The 14,437-nt window shown below is 38.6% G+C and overlaps 1 protein-coding gene across 1 annotated transcript; it reads right to left on the bottom strand.

Moving 5' to 3' along the window:
* Positions 1-2,027: 2,027 nt before the first annotated feature.
* mio (GATOR complex protein mio) lies at positions 2,028-14,437 on the bottom strand. Its single transcript, XM_090109010.1, has 14 exons — positions 14,174-14,437; positions 13,666-13,860; positions 12,774-12,920; positions 12,029-12,181; positions 10,548-10,740; positions 10,187-10,289; positions 8,714-8,879; positions 8,299-8,474; positions 7,864-7,957; positions 6,030-6,659; positions 5,499-5,637; positions 4,809-5,040; positions 3,668-3,906; positions 2,028-3,179 (listed from the first exon to the last, which is right to left on the bottom strand). Exons 1-14 carry the CDS (start codon positions 14,301-14,303, stop codon positions 3,095-3,097), a joined length of 2,682 nt encoding a protein of 893 aa, XP_089965136.1. The 5' UTR covers positions 14,304-14,437; the 3' UTR covers positions 2,028-3,094.

Here is a 14,437-nt window from a genome sequence, read left to right as displayed (position 1 = left end):
ACCGGGATAAGACCTCGGTTATAGTGGCTTGTTGCATATTATTTTTTAATGTTGCCCCACCCTGAGCCCATGGCTAGCTACGCCCATGAATCCTACGCAGCCTAATACATCTACACATTTTTTTTTTTGTAATTTTTTTCCTCTAATTCACAAATTTGTAAGATTTTACCATAATATTCATTGCTTTTTCCCAGAACATTTCCGTACTAAAAAAAAAGAGAATAATGATAGTGAAAAAGTTTCTTTGCTCTTTATAATATTCTTGGAAAACCGAATCGGCGAAATAATGATAAACGCCTATTATCATTTTATTCTCGTAAAAATATGGTTTGGCGCCATTGGTAAGACCATAATTGTACAATGTACATTATGGTTACGATGATGATCAGGAAGACTGATGTTTACTGCGTTCATTTTTAATCACTATCACTACATAGTAGGTATAAAACAAAGTCGCTTTCCCTTTCCCTATGTCCCTATGTCCCTTTGTACGCTTAAATCTTTGAAACTACGCAACGGATTTTGATGCGGTTTTTTTTAATAGATAGAATGATTCAAGAGGAAGGTTTATATGTATAATAACATGCATTAAATAGTGGAGAAGTACTGTTATTTTTGAGGTTTCTAATGTGATGTCGTTCTAATGTGATGTCGTAAAAAATTACATTTTTTCCGCTTACATTGCAAACGCAAGCTGAACCCTACGAGTTTTATGAAAATAATGTACTAAGTATTATACACATTGAAAAGGTCTACAGAAAAGTCCGCGATGGTATATGTCTATCTCTTATGGATAACCCACAATAGCTTTTTTTTGTCATTTACTTTTTACGACAAATAATGGCTAAATTTCAATGCGATTTTAACCAATACAGCATTTATCCTTAACCAATTAAATACCTTGAATACATTGTTCATTTAATATAGATCTATATGGCCCTTTACACCGTATGATTTAAGTGAATATTTTCGAAGATATTACAGATTTAAAAATTGCGGGACGTAGCGTTTGCGGCGGTACCGACCGGCCATCTATTTTATACCCGTACAAAGTCGGAGCGGGCCGCTATGTTTTTATATACAACGTTCACAGTTTTTCTGTAGTGTATTTAGTATCAGCATTGCACCCGTGCGAAGCCGGGGCTGGTCGCTAGTATAATTCTATTATATTACTCTACATACTATTGTTTCATTAAATACCCCAGAATAAGTTCATTGTTCTAATACCCAATAATGCGTATGTCCAAAATTAACGAGAATAAAATGATAAGATATCAGTCCAATGTAGTAACTTTTTAAATTTCAATAATCTTCAGTTTGGATAACGTTATTAAAATTATTTTTAAAGATAATTATTAAAGTAAATAAATTAGCTACCACTGAGCCTTTTTTATCTCACTACTTGCAATTTATAGTCACATTTCGGGTTTTTATTTTTCCTGAAAAGTTGTGTTTTTTTGCGATTATAATTTTATTCTCCGGGTACGGCAATAATGTAAAATTAATTTCTGATTAATGTACTTAAATATTATGTATCCAGCTGCTCATCGATGCAATTTCATTTCACAACAAACAATACTATTTTATTATTATCCCTAAAATAATCCTAATTAATGTTCTCAAACAAAGTGTGTCAGTGAGAAATAAACATTAAACGGGTGGGGGTCAGGCGTCGCCCCGGCAAGGCAAAAGACGCGGGTCGAATTCTTGAATTTTTTTCATCAAATAACAATTTTGGAAAATCGATTTATACTCAAAAACTACTGCATGGATTTACTTACTTCAAATTTGGTACAGAGATAGCTAGAGACTCAAGGAAGGACATAGGATGGGTATGATCCCGGAAATCCCCCGACAAACGGTCATTTTGCGGGTTCTTCCTTGACTATGCGGGCGAAGCTGCTGGCGGAAAGCTAGTTGTATAGTAGATAAATAAAACAGTCGAATTCAGAAAAATGAATTTATTTGAACAAAATAACACAAATGACTAAACATATGAACACAATTACAGTAACTTATGGTTATAATACAAAATAATTGAAATTATACAAAAATATTTATTTTCTCATCGTTTTTTATTAAAATTACACCAATATATTACAAAAGTTGCTCTAATTATATACAGCAATAATATAAGCTTAGCATAATGTATTCATCCAGAATACGATTTAATCTTAAAATATATTAATAAAAGCATTTGACACACAAAAACATTTATTTATGTACATGATTTCATATTAAAACTGTAAGCACCAATATTTAAGAGAATTAACGTCTAAGAATACAAAAAGGCGAGGTGATTTTCTAAAGTAAAATAAACATCAATCTTCAAAGTTGACCGCCAACTTGCAAATTGATCTTACAATAATTGGTAAATATTTCTAATTCTGCATATAAAGTCTAACATGATATCAGTCTGTTTCTACATGAACCTAAACCTATGAATAAGCTAGAGATAGCATGAGGTGCTTGTTTAAAATATATTTCAAATTATAATGTATTTATGTCTAGAACGTTATGCTCAGAGTATTTGATGAGTACACAAAGTTTAAGGGCACTTAAGTGAGACATGACTTATAGAAAGTTGACGCGCGATACAGTACGAAATAGAATATTAACTTGTTTATATGATGTATTATTTGCACCCTAAAAACCACAACCTTGTATAGATATATGCGTTATTCTAATGTATCATATATTATGTAGATACATAGAAATGACTTAATGTTTAGTGTACCCTCAATATGTGTCTTTTGCCTATATAAATAATTATGAGTTCGTTTATCTGGCTGTGGCTGTGTACCCAATTCGACTGTTCGTGGCGATGTACCCTATGTGTCTGTTCGTGGCGGTGTACCCTATGTGTCTGTTCGTGGCGATGTACCCTATGTGTCTGTTCGTGGCGATGTATCCAGTGTATGTGTGTCGCCGTGTGGCTATGTGTCAGATCGCTATTGATTCTAGCGATGTACCCCTAAGTTACTGTGTGGCCGTGTGCCCCACAAAAATCTATATATCTATGTGCCTCTTTGTGATTGAGTGTCTGTATGTGTACCCAAACGTATTAACTCTACGTGTGAGTGTGTGTGTCCCGTTAGATCTCCATATTGTCTCGGTCGGGCGGGTCGAGGGAACTGCAGCGGCACGAGCATGAGCTCACCGGACACTCCGTGTGGTTGCTGGGAAGATGTCAATCATAAGTTATTACTATATTCATAAAAATAATCAATTAAAACTTGGTTGTTATGATACATATACACATAACATATTTTCTAATTTAGTTTAGGTATTTAAAGTGAAATGATCGATTAACGGCGAATTTTTTTTATTATATAGCAAAAATGGCGCTGATACAATAACAGTAATTAATAGATGTATTATTAGATATTAAAACAATACAATAACATAAGCAAGACAAAATAAAGATAGACAAGACACAGAAAACAAGAAGATTTAAGAAATTATCCATCCCTTTCCTCTCGCATCCGTGATCAGAAGTATATATATTTTTTGAAGTGAAACATCTTAAGGCGCGTTGAGAGTAAATTTTCATGGCAATACCATCACGTACGTAAAGCGACGATTTTAGTACCATAGAATCTTGCCAAAGAAGTTTCACTTCTGACACGTGTGCTCGGCACATACGAACCTTTTTTAATTTTTTTACCTGAACCAGTCGAGCAGATGTGCGGCATGTCCCCCGTGCCGGCACGCCACGCACCAGCTGAACCAGCCGGCGAAGTGCGCGCCGCCCACCGCCCCCGCGCCCCCGCCCGCGCCCCCGCCCCCCGCAGCCGCCCCCGCACCGCCCGCCCCCGCGCCCCCCACCGCGCTTGTCCCCAGGTGCAGGGAGCACACGCCGCAGCGGGGGAGGGGCTTGCGGCAGTTCGGGCACGAGGAGGTTTGCTGCAATATTGCAATATACACTTATATGGTGTGTTGTATTTGCATCGCGATGTGCACGAGTACGATGCATAGTTTGTGTTTTTGCTAATGTATTTGTAATGTAGGTCATTTTAATCAGTTTTAAAATAATTCAATAAACAATTGTTAGATACTAGCTGTGTGTTTCATTTATCCCTTTACATAACAACGTGAAAACACTTATATATGAAAAGTGAATACATTGTCTATCCTTTGTTAATTTAATTTTTTATTCTTCTATTCAGTATGGCATAAAATTTATTTTTTGATAATACATATTTTCAAGAAAAACTACTGCTCTATCATTTGTGTCATATTTATTTTATTTTTACTTTTAAATTTTAAATATCTACTTACTATAAGATCATCAAAACTTAAATCCAATATAAGACCTAAAACGCGTCCTTGGAATACACCCTTTGATATAGCTTTTTATTGTCTTATGTTTTTAACTATATGAACCCTTTTATTTCTATTAAACTGCTAGTTTCTTAATAGGTAGAGTGTACGATAATTATTAAAAATACATTTTCAATTTTTTTTCACTGAAATTGAAATAGAAAATGTGTTAAACGCTTTCCTTGGTACAATTGTAGTTCATTTTTGAAATTATTAATATTTTTAATTAGCTCGTAGAAATTACACTATTTTTATTGAATTAGGTGAAATAAACAAAACCAGTAAATTGTGGTAGATTGAAACAAAAATAAAACTTGTTTCTTGCGATTGAATATCAAACCAGACTTGTAGACCTACACAATTTTAAATGTATTGCAATAATGTCAAAGGTAACAAAATAGACGATGGTTTTTCTGAAAACTGACTACTAGATTAATATACGAACGATCGTAACAAGTGACAAGTGATATCTTATCGAAGCTTACCTTCATCTTAGCAGCGGGGGGCGGCAGGCGGGCGAAGGCGGGGCGGGGCCGCGCGGACGCCGCCGCCGCGACCGACTTGCCGCAGTACGTGCAGGCCACGCCCACGCGCCGCGCGTCCGGCCCACTGCCCCCCGCCCCCGCCCCGCCCCCCTCCCCCAGCGCCGCGTACACCCACGTGTCCAGCGCGCACCGTGCCCACCACAGTTGCCAGCTGTCTAGCAGCGAACGGTAGCTGTGAAAAGACATTTAATGTTAATGTCAATTACGTCATCACTCATCTGGCACTAAGTGTCTAGTCGAAAAACATTTCATGTTTTAGTGATTTCTAAAATTTGCATAAGGACATTTTGGTGTATACCGTTAAATATCTTTATATTAGATGATTGGAATTGGCGCTTGGACTGAATAATTTTTATTACTTATAATAAAATTAAAAAAAAAGCTAAACTAATATTATCTACTTTCTGTAATAAATGTTATAAAAAAAGACGGGTTGCACTCCGGGAGTGCCGGCAGAAGTGAAAACTTGACTATTAACGTTGAGCATGTTTGATATCCATCCATCTTACGCTTTTTCGATCAGGCCACGTGTTCTGACGCGAGTTTAAGATTTTATACCCAACGCCGCTAAAGAAGTTTTCACTTCAAAAAAAATAAAGAAATTGACTAGGGTAAAAAGAGTCCTAGTACCTATCAAGCCAGTTGGTAACGTTGGGGTCCCGCAGCAGGTCGGGCGGGCAGCAGCGCGCCGCCAGCAGCGCCGCCGACTGCACGTCGCCCGACCTCTCCACCCAGCGCTGCACCAGCGACACACCCTCGGGGCTGATGCCTGATTAATATTTATTAAAATATAAAAAAAATGATAACAATGGCAATTTTATTAAACTCGAAGGACAAACGTAACTGACTCGTAAAAATTAGTGCAATTTTTATTGCGATTCGATAACATATCCGGCTCAAAACACTGGTGTAATTTTAGTACAACATAAATAGCTCGAAGGACCAGTGCATTGTTTAACTTGACAAGTAATCAATGTTGATAATTTTTTTTTTCTTAAATTTGACACAAGTAGGCTTAAAACTATTAGTTATTAATTGCATTTGAGGTATTTTTTCTAAAAAAAGTGAGCACATCATACAATGCATCAGCATAACCGGCTCGAAGGACCGGGGCAATGTTTAAGAATAAAAAGGTGTATCATATTAAGATGGTTGACGGACCGGTGAGCAGGATGCCGGCGAGGTCGCCCTGCTGCAGCAGCTGGTCGGCGGCGGCCAGCACGTAGTCGTGCAGGCGCGCGTCGGACAGGTACACGCAGGCGAAGGCCACGCGGTCCTCCAGCCGCATGCCGGTCTCCGCCAGCACGGGCGCGAAGTCGGGCGCCGGCGCGGCCGCGGCGGCCAGGAAGTGCAGCAGCGCACGCAGGTACGCGTCGGGCAGCGCGGGGGCTGCGGCGGCGAGGGCGGCGCGCGCCAGGCGCTCGTCGGGCGGCGCGGGCGCGGCCAGCAGCGCCAGCGCCGCCACGCGCAGGCGCGGCTCGCGGGCCCGCGCCAGCACGTCGAGCGCGGCGCGCACGCGCAGGTGGAAGGCGGCCAGCGCGGCGGCGCGGCACGGCGTGCCCTCCGCCTCGGCGCGCTCCACGCCGGCCGCCGCGTTGTCCCAGCCCCAGCCCCAGCCGCACAGCTGCAGCGCGCGCGTGCGCTCGGCGCTGCGGTACACCAGCAGCTTGCGGCTGGGCATGTCGGCCAGCAGCGAGGGCACGGCCTCCGAGCGGTACTCCGCACCGCCGCCCGCGCCCCGCAGCACCGTGCGCACGCCCGGGTGCTTCCACGGGCTGTTGCGGATGCAGCCTGCGAATACAACGACACCCTATTTTAAATTTTGTATACAAAATTGAAAATGATATTTATTGAGATTCAGTGAAATGAAAAAAAATCATCCACAAACAAAACTATTCTCCATATTCCAAACAAATAAAAAAAGTCATAACGAAACAACATATTATTATTATTTAAAAAAATTTCAAGTCAAAATAAACCGACTTTATAATATTAATTGAAATATTTTAACAAAAAAAAACACAAGCCATGCAATATACAATAATAAAAGTACACATAGTCTTAAACAATAACTACATAGTATAAAACAAAGCTCACTTTCACTCACGCTAACTTACGCTCACTCACGCAAAATCAGGCTGACTCACGCTAACTCAGGCTAACTCACGCTAACTCACGCTCACTCAGGCTAACTCATGCTCACTCACGCTTACTCAGGCTAACTCACGCTAACTCACGCTCACTCAGGCTAACTCATGCGCACTCACGCTTACTCAGGCTAACTCACGCTAACTCACGCTCACTCAGGCTAACTCATGCTCACTCACGCTTACTCAGACTAACTCACGCTCTCTCACGCTAACTCAGGATCACTCACACTCACTCACGCTAACTCAGGATCACTTACGCTCACTCACGCTAACTCAGGCTAACTCACGCTCATTCAGGCTAACCCACGCTCACTCACGCTAACGCAGGATCACTCACGCTTACTCAGGTCCACTCACGCTCATTCAGGCTGACTCACGCTCACTCAGGCCGACTCACGCTAACTCAGGATCACTCACGCTTTCACTCATGCTAACTCAGGATCAATCACGCTCACTCACGCTAACTCAGGACCACTCACGCTCACTCACGCTAACTCACGCTCACTCACGCTCACTCACGCTCACTCAGGATCACTCACGCTAACTTAAGCTCACTCACTCTAACTCTCGCTAACTCACGCGAACTAACGCCCACTCACGCCAAATCACGTCAACTCACGCCCACTCACGCCAACTCACGCCACTCTTTAACGCAAATACTACTGAACCGATTACAATGAAATTAAGCACACATATAGAGGGTAACTTGGATTAACACAAAGGATAGGTTTTATCCCGGAAATCCCATGGGAACGGGAACGATGCGGGTTTTCTTTTGAAAAAGCGGGCGAAGCCGCGGGCGGGAATCTAGTTATTATAATAAATAACAGTTAAATTGTGCGTACCATCTTCAACGAGCGACTTGCTGAGCGCTAGAAAGTGCCAGAGACCACTCAACGCCTCATCCTCCGCCAGCTCCGCGTTCTGCCACAGATCCGCCTGCAGATACACTAAGAATTAGTTCTGACGATAATTTTGTATCACATGCATATAATTTTTGTGTGTATTTTATTTGGTCCTTCGAGGAAGTTTTGAACTAGTGAAGAATTCAATTTTCTTAATTGTACAAACTATTATGTACAAACATACGACGATATTTTTAAATGGCACGGGCGTATTATTTGTTCGATCTGAAACTGAATAGATCAATAAACGTTTTTTAAACTGCTGCCAGTGAAATAAGAAAGATATAGAATTTAAAATTACCATACCATTACAACTAGAATCAAATTTAAAATGTACTTTAAAACCATCAGGGATTAAATGAAACAAATGTCTACCTTAAGGCCATAGTCAGTAGTAGCGCGGCGTTTCATAATGTCCGAAAGGTCAGTGCCCTGATTGCGGGTTTTAGGGCGTAACGCACGCAGGGCTCCACCGCCCGCCCAGGCTAGCGCTCCACTTGCACCCCACGACACCGTCACACGCTCGCTGATGCGGTACTCCACCATACTACCTGAGGAACAAAGGTAGCGGACCTAGTATAGTACCTTGGGGGACACCTTATGCTAAATTGTTTACAAAACTATCATTTCCAAAGGAATTTTCTTGTTAAAATGCTATAGTTGTATATAAACATGTTCTCTTCACTATCTACAGTAATCTAACATACAATTAAATTACTACATAAACTTTCAAATGGCATTTTCAAGTGGTGTGACTATATCAAACGCCGTATCCAGTTCAAGTGCTCACCCGTAGCGGTGAGTGCGATGAGCCTCGCGCGGTGTTCCGGGTGGCAGGCGAAGGCGAGCAGCGGGTGCGCGGCCGGCGCCACGTCGCGCTCCACCGCGCTGCGCCCGCCGCCCACCCCGCCGCCCGCACCGCCCTCGCTCTCCTCTAGCGCGCTGGACGCGGACGACTGCGAGTGGAAAAGATAATGTTTTAAAAGAGATCAATATAATTAATAATAAAAGGAGAGGAAGTGTGAGAAAATTGACACAATGCAATTTCACAAAAAAAGAACAAAGAAAATTACAAAACATAAAACAACATAATCCATACTAATATTATAAATGCGAAATTCACAGGAATTCATAAACAGGAAAATGTTTATAAACAAGGAAAGTTTCCATAAGTCCGGAAAATTTCTACACGTCAGGAAAATTTATGTACGTCAGGAAAATTTCTGTCCGGAAAATTTTTACATGTCAGGAAAATTTCTATAAGCCAGGAAAATTTTTACATGTCAAAAATAATTCTATAAGCCAGGAAAATTTCTATACTAAGGAAAATTTGTATAAGTCGGGAAAATTTATACGCCAGGAAAATTTCTATAAACAAGGAAAATTTGTATAATTCAGGAAAACGTTTATAAGCCAGGAAAATTTCTATACGCCAGCAAAATTTTTATAAGCCAGGAAATTTTCTATACGCTAGGAAAATTTGTATGTCAGGAAAAATTATTTATGCCAGGAAAAATTCTATAAGCCAGGAAAATTTTTCTTTGCCGCAAAATTGTATAGATAAGGAAAATTTGTATAAGCCAGGAAAATGTTTATAAGACAGGAAAATTTCCATGAGAAAGGAAAATTTAAGACAGGAAAATTTCCATAAGCCAGGAAAATTTCTATACGTCAGGAAAATTTCTATGCGTTGGGAAAAATTCTATGAGCCAGCAAAATTTCTATAAGCCAGGAATATTTCAATACGTCAGGAAAATTTGTTTAAGTCAGGAAAAATTATATACGCCAGGAAAATTTCTTTACGTCAGGCAAAATTCTATAAGCCAGGAAAATTTCTATACGTGGGGAAAATTTCTCTTTGCCGCAAAAATTTCTATAAGTCAGGAAAATTTCGATAAGTCAAAAAAATAAATTTAATTAATTAATTATGATAAATACGTATTAACCGATTACAATAAAATTTAGCACACATATAGAAGGTAACTTGGATTAACACATAGGGTAGGTTTTATCCCGGAAATCCCACGGGAACGGGAACTATGCGGGTTTTCCTTTGAAAACGCGGGCGAAGCCGCGGGTGGAAATCTAGTAATAAAATAAAGGAGAGGAAGTGTGCGAAAATTGACACAATCCAATTTCACAAAAAAAATAACAAAGAAAATTATAAAACATATAATACATAATTAACAATGAAGAGAAAAATTATAATAGTTTATGATTACAGATAGAGAACTTTATGAATAAATGAAATGACATAACTTACAGCACTTTCGAAACTTTGTTGTGATTTATAATCATTAGCCTGTTGAATGTCGTGCAGCCGGAGCGTATTTGAGTCGCGCTGCAGGGATAGTAACAAGTTGCGCCTGGAAATATAGAGAAAAATGTTTCAATTTCAATTCATAATCTCATCATATCAAATCAATTTCAACAGAATGCAATTACATACTGCTGGCTGATGGAACTATGAACCTCTATAAGTTGACACAGAACTGTGCATCGTTACCTGTTGACACAGAACTATGCATCGCTACCTGTTGACACAGAACTGTGCATCGTTACCTGTTGACACAGAACTGTGCACCGCTACCTGTTGACACAGAAGTGCGCACACTGTGCCGTACCTGGTGGGGCACCACTGGATCTTGCGCAGCGGGCGCGGCTGCGGCAGCGTGAGCAGCGGCGCCGCGAGCGCGCGCGCGTCCCACACGCACACGGCGCTGTCGCCGCGCGACGCCAGCTGGTAGCCCTGCGCCTCCGCGCACACGCCCAGGCACTGCCGCGTCGCAGCTGTGCCGGCCGCTTTGCCACCGGGCTCTGCGATTATCAATTAGTTGCTAAGATTTCTACAAGCTTTGACCACTAGTCCAGATATCAGATAGTTTTACTTATAAAGGTTTTTGAAAATGAGCCATTTTATAGATTTTATGGTACCCATTCGAATTTCGATTTTGCCACTTTTCTGTTCCGTTCCGTTCGTTAAGCAGTAATTACTTTTCTGAGAGTTTTAGCAACTCTCAGAAAGGTGGTATCATCAAAAAGCTGCAAATACAATCGGGTATTTACTTTTTGATATAACCTATGCTTTTGACTGTTAACCATTACGTAAGTACTATATAATGACATAACAGGTCTAGTCTCAAAGTAATTATAAAAGCATCTGCGAAATCGTGAACATTAATACATAAACAACAATAATACATCAGATACGGTACAAATACATTATGTTAACAACATTATAATCAAAATGGAGTACCACAGGGAAGTATATTCGGACCATCATTGTTCCTGTTATACATATATCAATGACCTAACTGATGCCATTATGTATGAGTCTGTTTTATATGCTGATCACGTCTCGGTAATTATCCCAGTAAAAAAACAGTGCCCAATTATGATATTCAATCATAAGAAAACGGAATAAACGTAATTTTTTTTAGAATAAATAAACCTTCAGGATTTCAGCTATAATGATAAAGGACAAAAAATTTGAGAAAAGTTACCGTGTGGGTATTGTGGTTCTCTAGCATTAATATTGCAATACAGATTAATTTTATGTCATTTGATAATGTTTATATGCAGTTTAAAAAAAATATTCGATCAAGATATATTTTTTAAGGCTGACTGACAATTTTATGTATATATATTATATGATTATATGAAGAGAATTGACTGAAATTTCATTTGTTCTCGATTTTTGTGATTGAGTGAAAATTATTGTAACAAAAATATAAAATTTAAGATAATAAAATTTACCTTTTGCACTATTTCAAAATACCTACAATGTCAGTTTTAAATTTAATTTTCAATCAGAACTTTAATCTAATGCACTTTACAATACATATTTAAATTGATAAAATACTCATATAAACTTGAATCGATTTATCGTGAGTATCGAGTCGTATGGTTACATTACTAGTCACGTGATACGTCGCGAAGCCAAATGTCAAAGCGAGTCTTTTTTTTTTTGTGATGAGTATTTATTAGTTTAATTACCCATTATACAATGATTGTATTTATACGACACAAAGACAAAATCGTCATACTTCTGTAGTAAATACATAATTACACAAAAAAAAACAATACAGTGATACAAAAAACTTACCTCTCAAATCAAATATCTTGATATGCTTCAAATTCATGGACGCCATCAAGGTGCGCGGCGCGAACCCGCACCACGCGACCGCGTGAGCAGCCTCGCCCGTGCACAGCTCCACCACCGGGCGGGACGTCTCGCCCGACGGGGGGGATGAACTCTCTGTGGAGTTATATTTCTTGTGTTATATAGTTTTGAGTGTAGTTTAGGCAGTTTTATAGTTAGGTCACGTATTTAATAGTACGATGTAACTCAACTCTATCAAAGTATTATTTCTACTAGACTTCTTTAAAAAGTATATTTGTATTGAAACAATAAATATTTTAATATTAACATGCTTTGAATTTTTTTTATAATATCCATTGTTACACAATCATCTTTTATGTATTCAATTTGAAAAATGCACAGACACGATGTATGTTATGTATTCAATTTGAAAATGAACTACTAAAATTCTATTTTAAACCTTATTTTGTCGTAGTATATCAGTAATGTTCAAAGTCTATTGTATTGCTCATAGATAATCAGAAAACTCTGCACTATACACATGGGCAGAGTTTAGCTTAGGACAATGTTAAACATAATTGTGAGCCTAATTATTTATTGTATGTCAATGCATATAAACAGCTACTTAAATTTATCTTCACTAAAGAATCATTTTAGAAAAGAGGTTATAATTAAAAACCAGTCTAAACATTGGTCTAGGCTCGGGCCTATGTTTATTTTATCATAATTATAACTATTATGTATTTACCTCCATTGAACTCCTCAGTGCCGCAGGTCTGCATGTCCCACAGCAGGATGCAGCTGTCAGCGCGGTGCTTGTCCATGCCCACTGCCAGCAGGTGCGGGTCCATGTGGCTCCATGCTAGTGTGTTGCACGCGCGCGGGTATCGCGCCGCTGCAACAAAATTATTATAATAAAAGTTTCACTTTAATACTTAGTTTTATTTGATGATAAATGGATAGAAATTGCCTAGGGTGTTTTTTTTTTCTTACAGCATAGGCAGAAAATTAATACTAGGCCATCTCATAAACATGACACAAATATTTCACCATGGTTTTATCAATAATTATGAAGAGCTAGTACATAATATGCAAAAAAATTGTATTGAATGATAGACCAATATAGTGAGTTTACTATTGTAATAAATAAAAAAACACTTGAACAAGTTTTAAGAATACATATAACAATAAATATAAATATATATTATAGGACATTATTACACAAATCGACCTAGTCCCACAGTAAGCTCAATTAAGGCTTGTGTTGTAGGTACTACTCGACGATAAATATAATATTTAATAAATACATATATATCGATAATAACACCCAGACCCAAGAACAAATAATTGAGTTCATCACACAAATATTTGCCCTGACCGGGGATCGAACCCGGGACCGTCGGCTCAGTAGGCAGTTACTTTACCACTCCCCCAACTGCGTCGTCGACAATGTAACATTAAACTATCTCCAATCAGAAATCATGATTATATTTTAAATCACCAGAGTACTTTTTTTCTTAAAGGCTTCCGCCATCACAGGATGTTCTTGCACCTCTGGAATATTGTCCAGAGACATTATTTACATTTTTATTTATTCACAAAAACACAATTTACAGCCACATAATAATCAGAGTACTTACAAAACTCTCTACCAACAAGGCCTAATGGATCGTAAGCCTGTTTGAGGCTGGTCAACAGAATCTTTCCATTAGCATGGCCGAGTGCTAGGATAGGGTCGGGTTGGTCAGCAATAGCACTGACATCCACACATCTCACACCATTTGCATTGTGAGTTGCGACTACAACAGCTCCCCGAGTTGATGAGATTGGTGTATCTGAAATAATTGTATTATTTTAATGGTTACAATTTTTTCGATCATTTTTTATGGTAAATAGGAATAAGCAGACAACTTCAAGTATTTCTATGTTTGATGATAATAGATTGAATTCTATTACTTACATTTATTCGTGCAATGCAGTAATTTAAATATACATATTTAATTACACAAGTAAGTCACTAATGACATACAAAACAATAGATTTGTATGTAAACAAACCACATAGAGATACCGTTTTGAGCATATCGTTACGTATTTAAACGCTATTTACAATTTAATATATTTTTCTATAAAATGCCTTAATACGTACATGTTTTCTTTTCTATATCCTTAATTCGTGCCTCTTCATAAAGGGTTATATCTTGACCCCAAACAATGAATTTGTCGTGGTGTACTGGTGACCATATTATATCTATTTTGCCGGTCGACATGTTATCCATTAATAATTTAATTTATGTATCTGCAGCTCTTTATATTGTACACAAAATTATATTTTATTCATTTTATTCAAACAACTTTTAGTTTTATTTTCATCTGAATTTAAACATTCACAATTTCACAGTGTGTCTTTGAA

Source organism: Colias eurytheme, chromosome 13, assembly GCF_061535395.1.
Source record: "Colias eurytheme isolate Ceu_HAF_F1 chromosome 13, ilColEury1 Martin Lab GWU primary, whole genome shotgun sequence".
In the NCBI taxonomy this organism is placed as follows: domain Eukaryota; kingdom Metazoa; phylum Arthropoda; class Insecta; order Lepidoptera; family Pieridae; genus Colias; species Colias eurytheme.
Note: the sequence above shows the minus strand (reverse complement) of the source record. Positions and strands in the feature narration are given on the sequence as shown.

Excerpts from the sequence above, each read along its gene's own strand:
- mio (XM_090109010.1), bottom strand. The coding sequence starts at position 14,303 with ATGGATAACATGTCGACCGGCAAAATAGATATAATATGGTCACCAGTA. Across the intron at positions 10,290-10,547 it reads ATCCAGTGGTGCCCCACCAG|GCGCAACTTGTTACTATCCC; the intron begins GTACGGCACAGT and ends CTATATTTCCAG. Across the intron at positions 3,907-4,808 it reads CCCCCGCTGCTAAGATGAAG|CAAACCTCCTCGTGCCCGAA; the intron begins GTAAGCTTCGAT and ends GCAATATTGCAG.